The 22,006-nt window shown below is 47.2% G+C and overlaps 1 protein-coding gene across 5 annotated transcripts in view; it reads left to right on the forward strand.

Annotated features, from left to right (window-relative positions):
* Positions 1–22,006, forward strand: part of CIC (capicua transcriptional repressor) — a 2,254,744-nt gene that overhangs the window by 1,263,337 nt on the left and 969,401 nt on the right. For all 5 annotated transcript variants that reach the window (XM_069640957.1, XM_069640955.1, XM_069640959.1 and 2 more), the window contains exon 14: positions 14,150–14,337. In XM_069640957.1, the coding sequence (XP_069497058.1) occupies positions 14,150–14,337 (188 nt within the window). The remainder of the gene's footprint in view (positions 1–14,149; positions 14,338–22,006) is intronic.

Below are 22,006 nucleotides of genomic sequence, written 5' to 3' on the forward strand. Positions count from 1 at the left end.
GAATTTTGAAAGTATTTTGTCTTTTGGTGATTTTTGATGAACTTTTGCTGTATTGTATAGTAATGTATCGTCTTATAGGAAACATGTTAAGAATACTTGTTTTATATGCATAGAATGTGTTCCATTTATTGTGCCTGGCTTACTTATTTCTACTTTAAGAAATAATAACAAAAATGAAACAGTGATAGAGAATAGAAAACATATCCAAACCATAGTCAAGTGCATCCAAGAATGAATGACACGTTAGAAACAGTTATCTTTGCAATACACTTCAAGGAAAAATATTTACAGTCACAAAATTAGCTACAGAGTAATAACACATTCACAATGAGAGAAGTGCAGAGCATGGCTTTAGAAATGCTTTAAAAATCACAGTTAAGTCCTAAAATTCTAATTCTTGGTCCAGATCTAATTGAACCCCTGAAAATGTCAGAGGATGGCAAGTACCCCAAGAGTCCCTGTAGGACTTTTCCAAGACAGGTTTAAGGTTTCATGGGAATCAATGGTATTAAAGTCAGACAATTTTCCCATTGATTTGCATTGGACTAGTCCTTCTGGGGTGCAACATTTCTTGGGGCTGCTGGGGCTCCCACCTGGCCCTCGATTTCTTCCAGAGGGGGTTTCCTGGGGTTGATTTCTGCACGTGCGGAGAGAACGGGACTTACCTGGCTTTTCACCACTACAGGAGAACTGCCTACTGACCTTTTGCTGTGCCTGCTGGGGAAAGGCCTGTCTTTTGTTGGCCGTCTTTCGACCTTTTGAAGTGGGGGTGGGCCTCCTTTATTCATGCACCTTGGCAGGCTTCTTTCAAGAAGCCCAAAAATGCTCTCCTTTTTGTATGTGCTGGCATAAAGTGAGGAGGGAACCTGCCTTCCCCCAATCCACATCACTCCATAGTTTTGGATAGATTCTCGGAGGCTGACTATGCACTATTGAACAGCCACCTCCAAGTTTGAATGTTGCAAAGTGTCCTTGTTGAGGACTGGGGTCACCCCCAGCCCATTTTCTGGAGCTAAGCAGATGAGCTGGACCCAGGAACTAAGTCGACCACTGGAGGTGAAGAGATCCAAAGCAGAAGGCGACGGAGGGACGCGGGAGGACTGCTGCAGAAAGCAGCATTGGATCAGCCAATACCGCCGCGAAGCACCCCTCAATCTTCTAATCGACAGGGAAGACCTCTGTGAGGTGCCTTCCTTCCCTACAACTGGTGGGACCAACTAGTTACCTGTCCTGCTCTAGGTACATTGGCAGTTTTTGGTTGTAGGAGCATGCATCTTTACATTTCATCTTTAAGGTGCGCAGCCTGTTCATTGTTGAAAGGACGTCCAGCTGGCCAAACATCTGGAACTCTTTGGGGGCACCCTCAAGGCTATGCTGGGACTTCAGGAGACTAGCCTGCAGGAAGGCCGCATTTTAGCCTCTGCCTCCTGGGGCCAGTGCAACAAGTGCATCTGTGAAGATCTCCGTGAGGGTCTCTCCTTCATTGTGGAACCAAATGTGCAGAGGGATGATCTCCAAAAAGGAATCTTTCCTAAAATAACTTTTGCGACCCGTGAGCCTCACTAAAAGTCTGATTGTACCGTGTGGACTTATTTGAACATTACATCCCCTGTGTGGTCCCATTTTCTGTTACTATAATTAATGTTTTTTATTTGCCTCTAATATTTTGTTGTAATTACATTTTACAAAAAACAACTTTTATATAAAGAATATAATTGTTCACATGTACTTTGGACCTTTCCTTATTGTGTGCCCCTCAAAAGCATGTACCATTAACCCATCCTGATCCTTCTTGAATGATCAGCCATGCTACCTTTTGGAGAGGTCCCAAGAAATGAGGACAAAAAAAACAATGCAACTGGCAACCCTTTCTACCATTTCTCACTGTCCACGTCTGTCTTTGTTTACCCCCTGGGGAATACACTGCAACCTCAGAGGATGGCAGAGAGGGGAGAAAGCGATGTGACATGATTATATCCACCGTTCAATGAATAAGGTACTCGCCGCAATCTTCTTGTCAGATTTGAGAATTGGAAGTCACAACTTCCCAGCAGATCTTCAGATTGGCAAGGGTCCAGTTCTAGGATATGACTGCACACCCTGCAGCGTTTTTGCAAGGTTTGTAGAGCCTTGAAATCATCCTCATCTGACTTAAAGGACAACTCCCGTTACAAGAACATTGGACAGACCCTCACTAGTTGTAGGGAGAAACTGAGATGGGACTGTTCATGCGCTTTTGGCTGACATGTATTTCAGTCAAAGCACCAGGCACCCATATATTGTTGTTTTAGCTGGGCAGGTCCTGTGCTGTCTCTGCTCAAGTATCACATCCATGTAAACCATTTTGTCTTAGCAGGGTTAGTCTCAACAAACAGGTGAGCCCATGTGGTGCAGCCCCTGCTAACTGCCATTTGCTCACACAGACACACGTCAAATAAAGGCTAGTGCAAGTACATAGCATTGTATTTGTTGGGATTTGCTATATTCACACCAACTAGACATATATTTCACATGCAACAGTGTGATGGCACATCCCCTGGACAATAGAAGGTTACATTGTTTTTTAGATGGATTTTCAGAATCTACCCTGTGGACAGTTTCCGAGAGGCCACCATATTCTGATGAACAGGGACAAGCCCTCCTGTCTAGCCAAACTCTATCTAGGCAGTGTGACTGAACAGCAAGGGTCAGACATTAGAGGGCGCGAGAGTGGTCAAGCTTTCAGTTAAGCAGACACATAGCACTGTTAATATTACAAGTTAGGCAGAGTGTACAAGATACAGTTGTTTGTTTAGGCCTCACGCAACTCGAATGAATTAAAAACCACAGGCAAGAGAGTGCTCTGCTAAGAGCACTAATACTGTACTTTTAAACACAGGTAAACATACTGTAGTAAAGCAAGTAGAGTAGAAATGGAATCAGGTAAGTAGTTAAGACTTTGAGAAGTTATAGATTGAGAAGAAAACTGTTAGCAAACACCATACAAAACCTACGCACTAAGGATCTAACCATAAATCCTTCCCTAGCTAGAAAAGAAGGTGCCTAGTGCCTTAGTCATAGGTCCCAATAAAAGTATTTTAGAAAGTTGAACAAGCTGTAAATGTTTCACAGATCAGTAAAAACAACAGTAAAGTCTTTAAATGATACTCTACCAATCCAACCAGCTTAGGGGAGATCCAGGGAGGATACCAGGCCAAAACACCACAGTTTAAGGCTAGGCAAGGGAGAGATGGGGTTTAGAACTTATGCTGTGGAGACAGGGTTGCCAAAACGGGAACGTTTACTCAGCCCTTGTACTCCAGTTCACTCAGGGACCACCGTAGAAGTTCCTGAAATCGCTGTACCTTCTTGATTCATGCTTTGAATCCATTGGAGGAAGCCTAGGGTTTTCGTGTGCAGAAGTTTCCTGGGACGCAAGGCTCTTGGGTCTCATTAGTTTGTGATTCTGTGCTCTGTTTTTTCCAATGAGTTTCTCGAATATCTCTCCGCCCGCCGGATCCGCAGTCTGTGGGCCCGTGGTTAACAGGTTCTGAATGCTCTCGGAATGCTCCCGACAAAAGAGGAAACAATTAGCCTTTGATTGTGTGCTACTAGCATTCGCCGCCGACGAGTATGAAGTTACAAGCACCCGCAACTGGCGAGCGTGATTTTGGCATGCAGGTTTGTTAGTACTAAATCCGTTAGCCCACGCAGTCTCCCAAGAACTTGACCGACTCTGTTGGTTATTTAACTACAACCGGAGCCTCAGTACATCAGTTTACTGCAATAAGTTACGTGACATGCTCCGTAACACTAGAGTGGAATAATGCACTTATCTTTGATGCCGCAGGGCCAGAGGATTGTGTTCCAGCAGCGACGGCGGCCCCGCGAGTGGCTTGGCTGGAGCTCAGACGAACGCGTCCTCTCGGCTGCAATGTAGAGCGCGAACAAGCTTTCCAGGATCGCGCATGCGTACTGGCCGTCTCGCGCATGCGTGTTGCTTTGGGCGTTGGCTTCAGCGTTCCCTGAGCCGTTTGCAGGCTCTGTGTGCCTGATTTCTTTCCACACAAGATCCGGGATGCCAGGGCTGTAGTCCTGGGCCATGGGACTGCTGGGAGATGTAGTTTTCCCTGAGCCTTGCCACCAGAAAGTCTCTTCCCATTACACCTGGGATATCTACAAAGGGGGCACAGATGACACTTGCTCATAGAAGTTCCCCCCACAGTTCCTGCAACCACCTTGCCCCTAGTCCGTCCCTGGGGGCTTAGCTTTGGCTTTATGACAGTCTTCTTCCTTTGAGCTGGTGGGGTTAACCAGTTCGCCTTTTTTTCGCCTTCCTGGATCGTCTCGTGGTCGAATCGCCCGTGCCAAGCACCCCGGCGGCCGGATAGCCACGCTTCACCACTACCGCGAATAAAAGGGTAGTACCTTTTAACCGGGAAACTCCGCGGCTGGTTTCTTCCCTGGCAGTGCAACGACCTCCAGCTTTCCTCCACGTCGAGATCTTCTCTTCCCCTGGACGAAGCACCGACTTGCACCCACTGACAGGAACAACTGCCCCCGCTGGAGCTTTCTCACCATTTCAGGTACTGTGTCCCGCCTGGTCTCCCTTGCAACAGACTGTCCAAGGTGTCCCGTAAATCCTCGGCACTCTATCCTGGGGTGACCTCGGACCTGTTAACTAACTTTTCTGAACTGGTCTAACTCCTTTTTGAACTATCTGCAAAGACTTTTAAAGTGTACTTCAACTGTGTGATCTTGGGCACATTCCGCCTTGCTCTCCAAGAGTGGGCCTGGCCTATGAACATTTTGCTCTACAGTAGACCCTGCCTTTCTTGACTTGCTGTGGTTCTTTAAAAGTGTTGGTATTGGGTGTTTTCCCATTTCTGCCTTTTCTCTCCCTTTTTAACTCATTATTGGGGTGCCATCTATGGTTATGCGCTCACCTCTGTTTTGCTAAATAAGTGGTGTCTTAACCTAGACTTGTCAAATAATTAATTAGGGAGGTGTATATATTTCTAGTGACTGTGTTTGAACTAGCTTGACATATTAGTGCCAGTGTATTTTTACAAGTGTGTTTTTAAATAAATTATATACTTTTATACCAAAGATCTGGTCATTGTTTGCTTGTGCTACTGTATTTTTGTACCTAATGTGTATACTCTATATACTGCCTAACTCTTCTTGAGAGAAGTCTGACTGCTCAGCCACAGCTACCAGGTAAATCTGGGTGGGTGCTACCAATTGGGTTTACTGCTAACACCTGTAGTCTTAAACATTTTGCAGTGGTCCCCAAGGGAACTGCACAGGTTTCTGCCTAACAGCGACCTACAACTTCATGGAAATGCTCGTTGTTCTAGAAGCTGAGGATCTGCTGTGTCCTCAAGTTCAACTTGAGACTGAGAACATAGCAGTGAAGTAGCCCAGGAGGATGCCTGGCTAGCCTGCAGGATGGTTCCGGGACTGTTTCAGGCCTTTCCACTGGCTGTATCTTCGAGCAGCTGTCTGTACTGGTTGATCCCACTGGTTCAGGGGGTCAAAGCACCAGTGAAGGTTTCCTTGAGATCTGCAGTGAAACAGGGCTTTGCCGGCAAGTGAAGAAAGGGCTGCTGGCGCTCTTCAAACGAGTTCCGGATCTTCAGCGTGCTGGTCTCCTTCGTGAGGGTCTTGGCTTTAACAATGATTTTAAGAACTGCTGCAGGAGTCCTCCTTTTATCCAGGATCCGGGCTGGAGTTGCCCATAGCCCAGCAACGGAAAGGTTCTGCTGCATTCAAACTGGCAGGGGCTGCACCATTCTGGACATCCTCTGGGAACACCATCTGCCCAGCAAAGGACACACTTGGCAGAGTTATGGACTGGGTCCTGACAGGCCCAGCCACCCAAATCTGCCCACACGCACTGACTGCCACTTTGCCTGCGAATGCTGGATCTTTTCCTGGAAAATCTGGCCACTCTGGGGCAGGAAGCTCAAAAGACAAGATGACCAAAGGCCAGGCGAAAATCACATGGCGCTGCCATTTCGGAGTATATGGTACTCTATATAGCATTAAACAGTGATATGCAAAATTGCACGAGACTACAAAAAAGAAAACTCTGTAAAAGTGTCAGCTGCCACCAGCTCATCTTGGACACATAATGCAAGTAAGTAAAAAGTAGCTAAAAACAGTAACCGGGACTCAAAGGGTCCCTAACACTGTTAACTGAAAGTTGCGTTCAGGATCAAATAAAAACATTACTTTACAATGGAGAACAGAGTTCTCGTGCATTGACATCCGTGCATGTAAAACAAATGTGCTTAACAAGGTAGGTGGAGCAAAACGGGCTCACTTAGGTCAAAAGTTCAGGAAAGGTTCAAAACAATATCAAAAAGAAGAGTCCCTGATGTCTCATGGAGCGAAAGCAGCAAAACAAACATTCTCCAGCATGGGGTCTGGCATGGATTCACATGCTCATGAATATTCCCAGTCGTCCGGCCGACAATCCTCAGCAAAAAAAGAAAAAACACTTTCACTTGCAAACTGTATTTCTCCTTTAAACCAATCGCTGTCCTCTAGGTCATACTGCCCCCATCCAATGACAGTCCTCTACCCAAGCCCCTCCTCTGTCAGTCATCTTCAGATTTTTACTGCACGTTTCAGTGTTGGGAGTCCTTGAGATTTGCTCCATGAGCTACTTCTAAATTTTTTCGTTTTTCGAAAAAGTTTCTATTTTTGTCGACAAAGCCGGTTTGCTTTTATCTCCATCTGCCAACAGCAGGGATCTGTTTGTCAGTGAATTTCAGCGCCCTTCAAGGGCGAGGATCGTCTAAGTTTCTTCAAAGTTTCCAGAAGGCCATCAGGCCTACTCTGCACTTCCGGCCATGCCGGAGGAGAAGGAAGGAAGATCCTTTTTCAGGCACTGCACCAGATGCAGGCTACGGACCGTGTTTGTAGAGGACAAACACCTCCAATGCCTCTTCTGTCTTCACCAGGACCACAAGGAAGGAGAGTACGAGATCTGCCTCAGCAAAAGCGGCTGACCCTGTGAAGATAGCCGCCCTCTCCCCCCCCCCGGGTCCAAGAAGTCCCTGCCTCCGAGGCAGGAAGCCTCCACAGTGACTGTAGACAAGCTTGCTGGCATGCCAGAGAAGAGGATGCCGTCACAGAGCCTGGCGCGGACTCCTCAGGGTGCAGAAAAGGGGGGGGGGGGGGGAAGAAGTCCCATGCCAGCCCCAGGCCATGGAAGATTCATCGACGGATGAGGACCCTACACACAGTCCACGAGGATGTGGCGGAGGACGGCGGCGGCAACGCCGACAAAGACAGCACGGGCCCAGTGTTCGATCACACCAGCTCAGGTGTGGGATGTAGACCTGGACATCCTATCGACCCTACACACGTTGATGGCAGAAAAGGATTCCGCAGGGCCTGGTCCCTGCAACCCCCGATCAGCCTCTGGCTAAGAAGATGAAGCGTCATCCGACGCCACCGTTTTTGCTTCCACATGGGGCGAATCCGCCCCCCCCCCAATGGACTCTGACTCGGGGACGGATACGGCCACGGTGATGATATCGTCGTGGCGGGCGGATCTCCGAAGCCGAGGGCATCGCCACCGGATGAGATGGGGTTGTTCCATTCCATGGTCGCCAAAGCTTCCAAGCTTTTCCAGCTTACACCCGAGAAGACCAAGGAGGAGGGTTTCATGTACCAGAGGCGCAAGGCCAAAAGGAAGACCATCATGGCGGTACCTCTTCTGGACAACGTGTGGGAGGAGGGCCTGGCCCTCTTCAAGAACCTTTGAATGGCCCTGGCCAAGCGGGATAGGCAGTAGAAAATGTACTGTGTGCCGAAGTCCGCACCCAGGTGCCTACGGTCACAACCATCGCCGGACACTGTGGTTTCGGCGACCGTGAGGAAAAGGTAGTTGAACCCTTCCTCAGTCCCTCCGGACAGCGACAGGAAGAAGTTGTACACCATGGGAAGGAAGGTTATTTAAACAGCGGCTTCCACCATCAAGGCGGCTAGGCCAACGCACTGGTGATCCTGGCCAGGTACGACAGGCAGCTGTGGTACAAGCTGGGGCCGATTCTAGAGTTCATCCCAGGCGACAAGAAAATGGAGGCGATCGCTATCTTTTGGGGGGAAGAGGCGGCTTCGGAACATGCCATCAGAGTGGTGCTGGACATCACTGACACAGGGTTCTGGCAGATGGGAAGCAGTGTCTGCCTCCATCGTCAAGGCTGGCTGAAGGCCACAAATTTCCACCAGTAGGTCCAGGTGAGGGTACTGGACATGCCGTTCGATGGAGATAACCTTTTAGGGAACATCGTCAAGTCCCTGCAGGCCATCAAGGTGGATACAGAGACGGCCTGTGCCCTGGGCACGCTCCAGCAACACTGCTCTTCCTTTCCCTCCTCTAGAGGGAAGTCGAGCAGATCGAAAGGTTTTATCCTCGTACCACCTGCCCTCCAGGTCCACGAACCAGGAGGCCTAAAGAGGCCTTTCCAAGGACTATGGTGGAGGTGGTCGGTGCCACCGTCGCCCTCAAGGCAGGACGCAGGCACCGAAGCAGGACTGAACCGGCCAGGATGTCGGGCCTCCACCCGTTGGGTGCTGGACGCTCTCGCCCACGGACATACCCTGGAGTTTCGGCACAGGTGTCCGCGGATACCTCCGGTGGCCCGGCAGGAGCAGCACATACCTTACCTCTTGGAAAAAGTACTGGCCAAGCTGCGAAAGAGGGTAATAGAGCTGGTTCCACAACGACTCTGGGGCTCAGGAGTCTACTCCAGATGCTTTTTGGTCAAAAAGAAAACCAGGGCCTAGTGGCCCATTCTAGCCCTGCGGCACCTCAACAAGTATCTCAAGTCCCAAAGATTCAGGATAGTCAAGTTGCAGCACGTGCTCGGCCAACTGAAAGGAGGAGACCTCTTGACATCACTTGACCTGAAGGACGCCTATTTCCACGTCCCCATTCACAAGAACCACCGAAAGTTCCTACGCTTCGTAGTGCAGGGACGGCACTACCAGTTCAAGCCCCTCCTCTTCGGCTTGAAGTCAGCCCCCAGGGTTTTCACCAAGTGCCTGGCACCGATGGTGGCCAATCTGTGTCTGCGAGGGATACAAGTGTACCAGTACCTGGACGACTGGCTCATTCAGGCCAGTTCGCGAGAGTTGGCCGTCGGACACACAGAGTCCAGAGTCCAGCTGCCGACGGATCTGGGCTTCTCCATCAATTATCCGAAGTCCTACTTGACCCCATCGCAGAACGCACTGTTCCTAGGAGCCAGACTCCATACAGTTTCATGCCTCGCCTCGCCCTCGGAGGAGAGGTTAGCAGCCATTATGGGGAAGGTGCAATGGCTGTTGTCACTGAAGACCGCAAAAGTGCGGACCATCAAGTCGTTTATCAGCATGATGTTGTCTTGCATCTACCTTATACGGCTGTACAGGTTACGAATGCAACCTCTTCAGGAGTTCCTATACGCTCACTGGTTTCAGGTGTCCGGAAGCTTCTCGGACAAGATCCCGCTCAACAAGGAGTTCCATCGGGCGGTAACGATGGTGGGGCATTCACTCCGTCGCCCGGGGGCACAGGGTTTCAAAGCCCCCCATACCAGGAGACAGTCACCACAGGACGCTTCCCTGGAAGGCTGAGGAGCCCACACCGGACATCTGCACGCCTGTGGCCGATGGAGGAGAAGGATCTTCACATCAATATCTTGGACCTGCGGGCAGCGTTCTGGGCCCTCAAGTCGTTCCTTCCGTCTCTGAAGGGCAAGGCGGTGAGTATCTTCACGGACAACACAACCACAATGTTTACATCATGAAACAGGGGGGCACTCGATCCCCAGCGCAAGTGCTCTGGGGCCATCAGACTAGGGAGGTTCCTCCTTCCCTTTCAGCTGGCGGCAGTCAAGAACACCATCACCAACTCCTTCAGCAGGGAGTTGCGCTCCTGCCACAAGTGGGAACTTCGGCAGGATCAATTTGCCTGCAGCTTCATCAATTGAGGCAGGCCCATGATCGTTCTGTTTGCGATGGCGGTGAACTCTGAATGCCAGAAGTTTGCCAGCAGATTCCACCAACCAAGAAGCATGGGGGAATGCGTTCTCCTTCCTGTGGGAAGGCCTGTTTCTGTACATGTTTCCGCCGTTGCCTCTTCTGCTACGAGTCATCGACACCCTCAAACACTACGAGTCATCGACCCCCTCAAACAGTGCTGATGCAGGATGATACTCATCGCCCCGGCTTGATCGAGGCAGATTTGGTACCCAGACCTTCTAAGCCTGCCAGCATCACCTCCGGTCAAACGGCCAGTAGTCCCGGATCTTCTCACCAGAGAAGGAGGCGCAATCCTGCATTATGAACCAGGATTGCTGAACCTGAGGCCTTTGCTCCTGCAAGCCTAGAGTTTGCAGGATACGAGTTGCCAGCGGACTGCAGGGAGGTCCTTGCCAAGGCCAGAGCATCGTCGACTTTCAAGTGCTACGCTCACAAGTGGAAATTTTTGATATGAGGTGCCGGTCACAGAAGATCACCCCTCTGTGGGTCATGGCCCCGCAAATTCTTCCATACTTGTTATCTTTGGCCATGGCTGAGCTGACGCACGCCTCTATCAAGGTGCATCTGGCGGCTATCTTCCGCTATACCAGGCCTCCAGGAAGATCTTCTCTTTGATCTCACTGTCTCATCAAGGAGTTCCTCAAAGAACTGTTTCAATCTTTACCGCTGGTGAAGGCTCCTGCCCTGGCATGGTAACTCAACGTGGTGCTGACGAGGCTCATGGGAGCCCCCTTCGAGCCTATGCATCAGGCCCCTCTCAAGTTACTCTCGTGGAAAACTGCTTTCCTTGTGGCCAGGAAAGTAGGTGAGATCCAGGCCCTATCCTGCAAACAGACATATTCGGCTTACCACAAATTGAGGGTGTTCCTGCAGACGTGCCCCTCTTTCATGCTGAAGGTCCTGTTGGAATTCCACCTCAACGAGCCTTTGGTGTAGCCTGTGTTTTTCCCAAAGCCTTTGTCACCAGCTGAAAGGGCCTTGCACTTGCTGGACGTTGCTTGTGCCCTGAAGTTCTGTGTGGCACGCACAAAGAGTTTTCTGATGACTTCTCAACTGTTCGTGAACTTCGGTCCTGTGAACCATGGGAAGGCCTTGCCCAAGTCTTCCATCTCAAGGTGGCTCTCCGGCTTCATGACGCACTGTCATCTGTTGGCGAACCGACCACTGACCGGCTGTCCGAGAGTCCACGCCACCAGATTGATCGCTGCAATGACGGTGTTCCTGTCTGGTGTGCCCCTGCTAGACATCTGCAGTACGGCTATGTGGAGGTCCATGCACACGTTCAAGAAGTTCTACTGTGTCCACAGGGATTCCAGGGAGGAGTCCAGAGTCAGCCAAGCAGTGCCAACCTGTTCCCTTGAGGTGAGCCTATTACAGAGGTATGTATTGATTGCTTCTGTAGAGCCTTGCCAACTCCCGTGGTTGTGTAATGTTGTACTGCAATGTATTCATTATTCATGAGCATGTGAATCCATGCCAGACCTCCTGCTGGAGAAGGAACAAGTTACTTACCTGTAACTATTGTTCTTCAGCATGGGTCTGGCATGGATTTACATGCAAACCCTTCATACGACCCCTTTGCGGCTCTTCTTCGTCATACTGCCACTTTACATGCTTACCAAATCTGAAGATGGCTGCCAGAGAAGGGGGTTGGGTAGAGGACTGTCATTGGATGGGGGCAGTATGACCCAGAGGACAGTGATCGGTTTAAAGGAGAAATACAGTGTGAAACTGTTTTTGCTTTTATCGAGGATTCCCAGCCTGACTGGGAATATTCACGAGCATGTGAAACCATGCCAGACCCGTGCTGGAGAACAATAGTTTAGAGGTAACTTGTTCCATCTTTCCCAACAATAGTGAACCCACTCTGTGAGGCCAAAGTTTCTCTTGTGCGCAGAGCTTTATAGTTTCACATCATTGGTGACGCCTCACCAGGGAAGAAATTGAGAAAGTCCGACTAGGGCAAAGAACAAATTTCCAGTGCCCCTCCGCAGAGATGCAGTAGCATATCTTCCATATACAATCTTGTTTTGCTAGAAGCAAGCTTCAGAGTTTTTAACAGATGTGGGTAACATGGTTAATTTCAAGGGGATATGCTTTTGGAATGAGTATTTGTGCACTTCCGCATGGGTTGATACATTTGATCATACAATTTCATTCTTTGTGGTAAACGCAAACCGTCATTTTAAACACAACACATGTCCTGACTGTAACTAGGAATAAGGCATTCTACATTGCAATGTTTCATTGCTCCTGAATCAGCATTTCTACAAGAGACAATGCAATCTACTTTTTTAGTACCATTCTCAACCATCCCTACTGTACATCTTTATCATTTAAGATGAATTGGCTCATCCAAGCATTTTCAGAAAGAGCACAAGATTGCAATGGGAGTCCATGAATAGCCTGTGGCAGCGTTCACTTGGTCTTCTAAGTAAGTTAAACATGCCTTGCAGCAAAGTTTGGTTCCAACCAGCCTGTTGGGTGAACACTGATTACTGGCCAGGTTTACTTGCCCAGGGAAACATTGGGTGCCTTTGTGGCAACCCACCATGATACTGCCTCTCAGGGGGCATCCATAGTGAGGCCTTAGATTAGGGCCCACAGGGGAGTAGGGTTAGTTAACCAGCAGACAACAGTGAAAGTTCTATGGGGATCACGTCGTAGCTAAAGCTTGGCATGTTGTGCCTAGCGGTATCTGGTTTTGAAAACTGCAGCCCTCTCTTTCTTTCTTTTTTTTTTTTTGTTTTTGTTTTTGTTGTTTCCCGTAGCTCTTTATTCAGATAATGCTACATGACCTTTTGTTACAGTATGCAGATGCTCACTTTCCAAGTCGGGCAATAGCCATAACAAGATATGGCATCATCTGTAGCCTACTCACTTTCTTGCATGAACGCTGTCTGATTGTTGAACTCTGTACTGGATTTACAAATGGGTTCCTGTAAACACGCCCCTGGTGTAAAGTATGTTTTAGCCCACTAGAATCAGACTCCACCAACCAGTACAACCCATACAGCCAACTATGCTAGGAGATTCTCGCAGAGAATATGTTGCATTGTGGGATCCTCACTTTGTGATTTAGGTTGAGGGGTACACATCAGTATTTGCAGATCCGATAACTCAAATGAGGAATACTTTTTAAAAAAAAAAAAGCTCCGGAGCTCCAGCTACACTACTCTATGGAACGTTTAGCCTGACACCTCTACGAATACCTTTCCTGCATTGCATGTGTGTTTATTTTCATGATTTTGTGTGGATGTTTTTATGCAGATGGTCTTATGGCAAGTAAAACCGTGTTAGTCTGTGTTCTTGGCTACCACACTACCTCTCCTAAAAGCTATCCTTGATTGTTCAACCACAGCTAACCACTAGGTGAGCCAAAGAAAGGTTAACTTTTGCCTAGTTCTGGGAAGGGGAACCCCAAATGCTTCACATGGGGCTATTCGTCCAAGCAATGAGTGCCGTTGGACTGCTAGAGTGAACTACATAATGCAGGGGCTGAATGGAGGTATGGAATGCTGGAGTGGCAGGAACTGGATGGAAGTGAAATGTGGTTAAATTGGCCTTCAAGGGGTTTGGGATATTTGGTTGCTGAAGTGGATGAAGCAGGGGCATGTTGCCTGTCGAGCAATGTAGTAGGTGCTAATGTGTTTCTGACCTTCAGTGCTGCAGTGTTGCTCATGCTGCTGCATTTCCCTTGCGACTGAGCACGGTTTACTGGTGCATTCATTGTTCTTTATTTGATGTAGCGACATGATGTAAATCGTACAGTTGTATACCACTCCTGTAAACTCTGAGAAATGTTTAAGCATGGAGAATTAACCAGTTTGTGTTTTCTCTCTTTCTGCTGCTCTCTCTCAATTCCTCTTTCAATCTTTTCTCTATCCCTCTTGATCTCTTCCCATCTTACTAATTTCCTTTCTATATGTACTTTGTGTTTTCTTTTCCAACTATGCCATCACGTGTTAATCATGTTTTTTGTTACATGCTTTTATTCTCTCCTACCATTCTTTTCTTTTTCTCATTGCTCTCTTCCCCCTCATAACTGCCTTCTTTTTCTTCATTTGCAACTTTCCTTCCTTTATCCTCCTCTCACATGCACCCCTTCTCTCATGTTGCGTTTTAGAATTACCTACGTCTCATCTGCAGCTGGACATCCAGTCCCTCTTCTGACAAGTGGCTGCCACACACAGGCCAGCAATCCTGGCACTGCGACTACGTATGTCCAGTCCGCGCTGGGCCCAACCCAGATGGCACTAGGATTCACTGCCATTGGACCAAATGGGCAGAGCATTGTTCAGCCTCTCTTAACAGGTAAGAAGCACTGACCCTACAAGCCATGCATGTTTTGCAGCCACCTCCACTTAATATTTAGGTATTGGAGTACCCTATGAGATGCTGAATTTTAATTGTGCATGTATTTATTTGAAAGAAAGAGAAGAGGTGCATTCTGAAAGGTTGTAAATTAGAACAGGGTGCTTAACAATATATCTGCGCTAAGTGAGCAGGATGAGGACATTGGGAACATGGACGTGGGACAGGACAGACCGACATTTCATCCTTTACAGTAATTTGTATATTTGCATTGTTGCAATGATTTACTTTTTGATGCCTTAGACTGGCTGATTGGTATTGGGGGCTAGAGTTGTGATGTTGCTGCAGTGATCCAATGCTTTTTCTGTGCATTGGAGGCTCATGCATAAAGTGTTAGGTGGATTTTTCACCAGCCTTATGTTTGGGTCAGAAATCCCTTTCCAAACTTTAGGCAAAGTAGGGTCCCTCAATTGCTCCCTCAATTCATGTAAGATAGAATATCCCCTTTGGTCTATGGTCCTGATTCCCTGAACGTTTGGCTTATTGTTTTGATCTTCTTAAGCATTCCTCCCCACTATATTCCATTCAGGGTTTATGAGGGATGTGACGCATTTCTGGAGGTTCCGAACATAATTTATACAGTTGTTAAACCCAGTAACGGTGGGCCACTTCCTAGGGCCACTCAACTGTTTATTTATTTACCCGTTTTTTTATCACTGACCTCTTTTTGGTGGCCAGAAGGACTTCTCTTGAAGGCCATCTGCTATTGCACCTTTTATTTGCCTTTATTAAGCTATGTTATTGGGTTGCTCCTAGTTCCATCTTGTCATAGGCCGATTATATCACCCAACATTGGGGCACAGATGGATTTTCAGAATCAGTCACTGAGCAGTAAGGCTTAGACATTGGTAGGGTTGGTTAGTGGTTTAGTTAAATACACTCAGATAACACTTAATAATTCAAGTTAGGCAGAATGTATTCAGGCCTTGGACAAATTCTTATCAATGAAAATCACAATAAGTAAAACTACCAAACATTCGCTATTAAAATATGTGCACCCACCCTGGGGTGCTCACTCTGCTTGCTAAAGAGCACCAAAATCTTACAACGGTTAGATTAGAAAATAGAAAGCTGTAAATGTAGTAAAGCAAATGAGAAAACAAATTTAAGTAATAAACCATTTACAAATCAGGAAAGAGAACAGTTAAACACAATTTCACAGTTTAATAAATAATGCCCTATACTTAAAAAGTCCTTCCCTGCTGAAGCCGATCGGTCTCAGTTCCCTAAATGTCACAAGTCCCAATGTAAACCCTTTGTAGAAGCTAGAAGTCTTTTTAGAAGGCGGACTTGTTGGCAAATACAACATGTGTGTCTAAGTGTTCCAATTAGTGAAGAAAAAAGCAAGCAAAGTTCTTAAAGGTTCCTCTCCCAATTCCACAACCTGTTAGGCAGAAACCTGTGCAGTTCCCTTAGGGACCACTGCAAAAGGCTTAGGACTACAGGTGTTGGCAGTAAACCCAATTGGTAGCAGTCTGTACCACCCAGATTTACCTGGTAGCTGTGGCTGAGCAGCCAGACTTCTCTCAAGAAGAGTTTAGACATTATATAGAGTATACAAAATAGGTACAGAGATACAGTAGCACAAGCAAACACTGACCAGAGCTTGGGTGTTAAAGTATATAATTATTTATTTAAAAACACACTTGTAAAATATACTAACACTAATATGGCAAGCAAGTTCAAACACGGTCACTATCAATATATATACATCCCTGATTACTTATTGAACAAGTCTTAGTTAAAACACCACTTATTTGCAGACAGAGGTGAGCGCTTAACCTAAGATGGCACTCCAATAAGTTAGTCAAAAAGGGAGGGTAAAGGTAGAATTAGGACAGCACAATACCAGCACTTTTCAAAGGAACCACAGCAAGTCAGAAAAAGGCAGAGTCTACTGTTAGAGCAAGAAAGTTCGTAGGCCAGGCCCACTCTTGGAGAGAGCAAGGCGGAATGTGTCCAAGATCACACAGTTGAATAGTACTTTAAAAAGTCTTTGCAGATAGTTCAAAAAGGGTTGGATCCGTTCAGAAAAGGTTAGTTAGCAGGTCCCAAGTCGCCCCAGGATAGAGAGTCAAGGATTTACGGGACACCTTGAACAGTCTGTTGCAAAGGAGACCAGGCGGGACACAGTACCTGAAATGGTGAGAAAGCTCCAGCGGGGGCAGTTGTTCCTGGCAGCGGGTGCAAGTCGGTGCTTCATCCAGGGGAAGAGAAGATCTCAACGTGGAGGAAAGCTGGAGGTCGTTGCACTGCCAGGGAAGAAACCAGCCCCGGAGTTTCCCGGTTAAAAGGTACTACCCTTTTATTCGCGGTAGTGTTGAAGCATGGCTATCCGGCTGCCAGGGTGCTTGGCACGAGCGATTCGACCATGAGACGATCCAGGAAGGCGAGAAAGAGGGTGAACTGGCTATCCCCACCAGTTCAGAGGAAGAAGACTCTCCGGGATGAAGATCTTCTCTGTCGTTGGGAAGTGGTGAGACTGTTCAGCAGGGCTCCACCGGTGGTGTCGTCGTTGCAGGTCGGCTCAGCTTCTCCCTCTTTGGATTCTTTGGTCCTGTGGCGACTTTTGAAGTTCCAGTCCCCAAAGCCCTGCTTTTATGCAGAAAACCCCCATTCATCAGTCCTAGCTGTCACTCAAACATGCTAAGCCGGGCGGCTCACCACTGGGCCAATCACACAAGAGTGCGACTTGAGTTGCCGAGGCAACTCAGTCCAGGGTGCCTAAACCCCCCTCCCACACATCCTGTAGACCCAGACAGAGTGGCACCACTTTTGGAGGCTTCTGCGCAGAAGCCCGCCAAAAAGTGGAACAAAGGGCTCGACTTGGGTTGGAGAGGCGAACACAAACGCCATTTTAAAACCGAGTCCTGGCAAAAAGACCGAACCGGGGAATAAATATTAAATAAATAACCCGCGGTATCTTTAACATTGCACCAAAAAAGTGGTGCGTTTAAAATGAATGGGAAAATCCCATAGGAAATATTCCGGTGGAATATTTTGCGTGGTAACCACTGCCACCAGCCAGAAACTCGACGAGGGGGGACTGTACAGTGCCCCCTCGAAAAACAGACCCAGGGGCAATCTAATTACCCCTACCAGTACTTCAACAATATGATGGTTTGTACTGGTTCTGTTCACAATTTAAGACTAATCAAGTCAATGGTGACTTTACATGCCATGGGAGACAGGAGTCAGTCCCAGGGTATGGAGTCTGTTTGGGGGTCACTATGACACTACCGTTACTGCACTGAGGGTGCTGTGTAACACACTTACCAAAAATACATGAAACCCTATGGAGTAAAAGACCCCATAGCCCATAAAACACATTACAAAGTCAAAGGATATCTCAAATCATGTCTAAGAGTGGGAGAAAAAGAGTCTCACTCTTTGCAGGAGAAAAAAATAAACCCCAAAAATCCAGCAAAGCTGATAGGGGACTCACTAGGTTTGGGGAAATTAGCCTTAACAGAGAATTCTCCCTAACACAACCTTAGGAGATGCGCAGAGGGGTCCATGGGTCGGAACTCATCCGAGCACGACCAGGCAAGGGAGAGGTAGGATTTGGACTTTGAGCCTGTTAACCCCTATGGAAAGAGGGGATTCGGGGAGGGGTGGTACAGGTATGTAAACTCACTCCCGTTACTTCAACTCCATCAGAAACCTCTTCTGAATCCACTGGAACCACTTACATTGGGTATTGATACATTTTGGATTTGGGTACGGCTGTTCTGCTTTCTTGTGGCACTGTTCCTGGACTGCACATATGGACGATCCTGGCATGATGAAAAGACCACCACCAGTATGCTGGCAACCTCTAGGGACTCCAGGACATGATGTAGGCGGGAGACCGCTGAGTCGCAAGCAGCAGAAGACTACCCAGATGGGGAAGACAAAAAGTAGGTCCCGCAAGGCCATGCTTCATGCTTGAGAGCTAGAACTGCAGGGGGAAGTCCTCTTGTCTCGTAAATTGAGGATCTGCAGAGTCCCATGTCTGAATTCGGGCAGGAGACCGGTGCCGCAATGCAGCACAGACGGGAGGTGGTTAGTACACAGCATGGTCCCAGGCCACTTCCAACAGCAGGATCCCCAGGCATGGGTCGAGACGGACTGTTCCAGGGATTGAGACACCAATGAAGGCCTTTAGGAGATTATATAAAGGAGCGTGGTTTGGCTGAGGCTTAGCTGGAGGCAGTGCTGGTTGGCTTTAGCGATGATCCATGGGTCTTCAGAAGGATGCGCCATGTTAATATGGATTTCTAGAATCGGGCCTGGTTGACAGATGTTAGGAGGCATCCTAGATATGTTGAACAGGGGAACTCTGAGAGATTAGCCAAGCCAAATCAAGGCGTGTAGAGTGGGCAAGGCTTAGTCTCATTTGGGGAGGTGTGGTACAGGCATGTAATCTCACTCCCGTTACTTCAACTCCATCAGAGACCGCTTCTGAATCCACTGGACCCACTTACTTTGGGTACTGATTCATTTTGGATTTGGGTACGGCTGTTCCGCTTTCTTGTGGCACTGTTCCTGGACTGGACATCTGGACGACCCTGGCATGATGAGAAGACCACCACCAGGATGCTGACAACCTCTGGGGACACCAGGACACGATGTAGGCGGGAGACGGCTGAGAGGTTAGCCAAGCCACATCAAGTCGTGGAGAGTGGTCAATGCTTAGTCTCATTCGGGGAGGGATAGTACAGGTATGTAAACTCACCCAAAGTGAGTGGGGTCAGGCGTCCAAAATGAGTCCACACAGTGAAGCACATAATAGTTCAATTTAGACAGGTAAGTACAAAAATACTCGCAGGTGGTAATATCACACAACACTCAATTATCAAACATATATACACTCATTGGTGAAGTGCTTGGAAGTGCCTGTCGTGGCTGATCCTCTCCCCAGTGCAAGGAACTCTCTGCTACGTGCATTTTGGAGCCATCACGTGACTTGAACACTAAGCTCCGCCCACCCTACCCAGAATCCTATTTCAAGCACAGGCCGCGCGCATTGTCGCGCGCGCGCATTGGTGAAGTGCTTGGAAGTGCCTGTCGGTGGGCAGTGAGCGTAGCTTTTGATCTAATAACGTCCCCCTCTTCAAGTGGGGACTCAGAGCAAATCTCATATTTTTGATTAGATCATTTTTGGACACTCCGTGCTAACCGAAATGGTTGTCTCCCTGAAAGCAGGGATGCCGTCACAGAAGGAGATTGCAGGCTGTAGTAAAGAAGCTGTACACACTCCAAAATCATCCTCACGGACAATCATGCTGACGAGCATCCAAGTCCGCCACAGTTAACAGAGTTTGTTCGGCAGCGGTGACATAAGGAAGTTTTTCACACAGGGAGGAAAGACCGCAGTAGCAAAAGAGCGTCTGTTGGGGGTCGTTTCCCCCGGCGGGCGGAGCCGTGAATGTTTGTGTGCCGGCTGCTCCCGGCAAGACCATAATAGATCTGGGGGGGATACACCACCTGATTCTCTGGTGGCGGCTGGTGCTCTAGAGGAACTTGATCAGCAGCCGAGCAGTTAAGGAGAGATTGAAGCTGCTAATAGCAGAAATACTGACCACACTCAGCCGATTAAGTTGCAAGTTGCTAAGGTAAATAAGAATGCCCATAAATCTGTTATTTCAACGATACCATTTGATGTTGAACCCTCAATCAAGGGTAACGGTAGCGGGGAAGTGGAATTAAATACTAATGATGTTTCAATTTCCTCAGATAATAACAAAAGTGAGAATGCAAATGAAATCTGTGATGAACTAAATTTATCACAATCACCAATGATGTTCTCACCGACTGCAAATAATTCATCGGCTCTCACAAGTTCATTCATTCACCCAACTGTGTGGTGAAATCATTCTGCCCCCATTGAGAGGCCTCAAACTATGCCAGGCCAGTTTGTAATAAGTTTAGAAACCTCATTGCAAACGATGAATGCCGCTTTGTTTTCTTTGACGAAATTATGCAATACATTGGATACGAAAATCAATGACAATATGCAAATGTAGTACAGATAAGAGAATTATGCTCTAAACAGAGCTTGTGTGATAAGTGTAAAATACAGCAAAAAATCACGCATGATGGTGTACTAGGTGAACGTATAAATATAGAGACCCTAGAACGAGGAAATGAAGTTCTGCTGATTGACTGTACCCAGAGTCAACAGGCAATCCTGCAATTTAAGATGAAGACAAAGAGCGTACAGGAAAATATGGATTCTAACAAAGGAAAACATAACTAATCAGTGAAGATTAAAGATCTTCCTTTGAGCATGGGGGAAACATCAAAAGAACAAGAGAAGCCATGTAAAGAGTGTCAGAAATGTGTCCTGAAGAAAAAAAATGAAAATGAAATATATTGAGAATACTATAGGGTGCCCTGACACAAACAAGCAAACAGTGGCAGATGAAACAAATGGCAGGGAAGTGTGTGCTAGTGGCAGTGCACCTATGTACAATATATTTGAAGAAAAAAAAATAAGAACTTGCCAACAGGATCAGAAAGTGCTAATTTGAAAAAATCAAAAAATGTCAAAAGTAATGCAAATTCAAAAACTACAGGTACCCGTCACTTCATACAATCCTTGCCAATGCCAAAATCTGCTTTTGCTATAGCTCGATCGGCCATTGCGAAAAAATATAGAAATGTCCAACAGCAAAAAACAAAAAAACTGAAGGATCTGACTTCTGATCAAATGTCATATGAACCTTTAGATAGTTTGATTTGATTGAGTGAACAACAAAAAGAACAGCAAAAAGAACTGATAAATAGGCCTAAAGTAGGCGAGCAATCCAAACAACCAGTAGGAAATCAAGGGGGCTTGCCTCCTTGTAAACCAATGGGACCCCCGAGAAATGAAACTTTGAGTGCGGGTGTGCAGATGACCGCAGCTGCTCCTAATGGTGAAGGGCGAATCACAGCTGATGACTGGAGAGGTGAGATTGAACAATCAATAAAAATACTTATATTACAAGCAAACAGACAGGACTCCCAGTTCCAAACTGATAAAGCTTCTAACCAATGTACACCTATGCTAAACAATGGAAAACTATTCCAAGTCCCAAAGCAAGCAAGGGGAAATGTAACCCATAGTGGGGGCCTCAAATTACCTTCAAGATCAATTACCTGATTCTACAATATCGACCCTATCCCTTCCACAGTTTTGACCTAAATAGACAATCGGTAATTAATATACTGGCAGATGTACCCGATTTGGAGGGAATAGGATCTGGAGATTTTGATCAAGTTGAGTTTTTCAAAGATCATGACCTATCTGTGGTCAAACTGTGGATGAGATCAAGGTTGTTAAAAATGCCCTGTGGGAGGCCAGGGGTGAATTGTATGATCTAGGAGTTGTGCTATTAAATGACTCTTCCAGAATATCAAAAAATATCCATGGCAGGAAATCAATATGTGTCCAAAGCAGGTGGGATCTTAAAATCCTCTGGGGCTAACCACCAAAGGAGAGTTTCAGTGAGCAATAACCAAGGGAATGAAGAAAGTGAATGCAGGTTTAACAATTAACTAAGCCTTGCCCGTGAGACCCTTTCTCTAGCCTCATGGAATACTAGGGGTTTTAAGCATTTAACCTCCTCTAAAAACAATCTAT

This window comes from Ambystoma mexicanum, chromosome 1q (genome assembly GCF_040938575.1).
Source record: "Ambystoma mexicanum isolate Mex_15411 chromosome 1q, UKY_AmexF1_1, whole genome shotgun sequence".
Classification (NCBI taxonomy): domain Eukaryota; kingdom Metazoa; phylum Chordata; class Amphibia; order Caudata; family Ambystomatidae; genus Ambystoma; species Ambystoma mexicanum.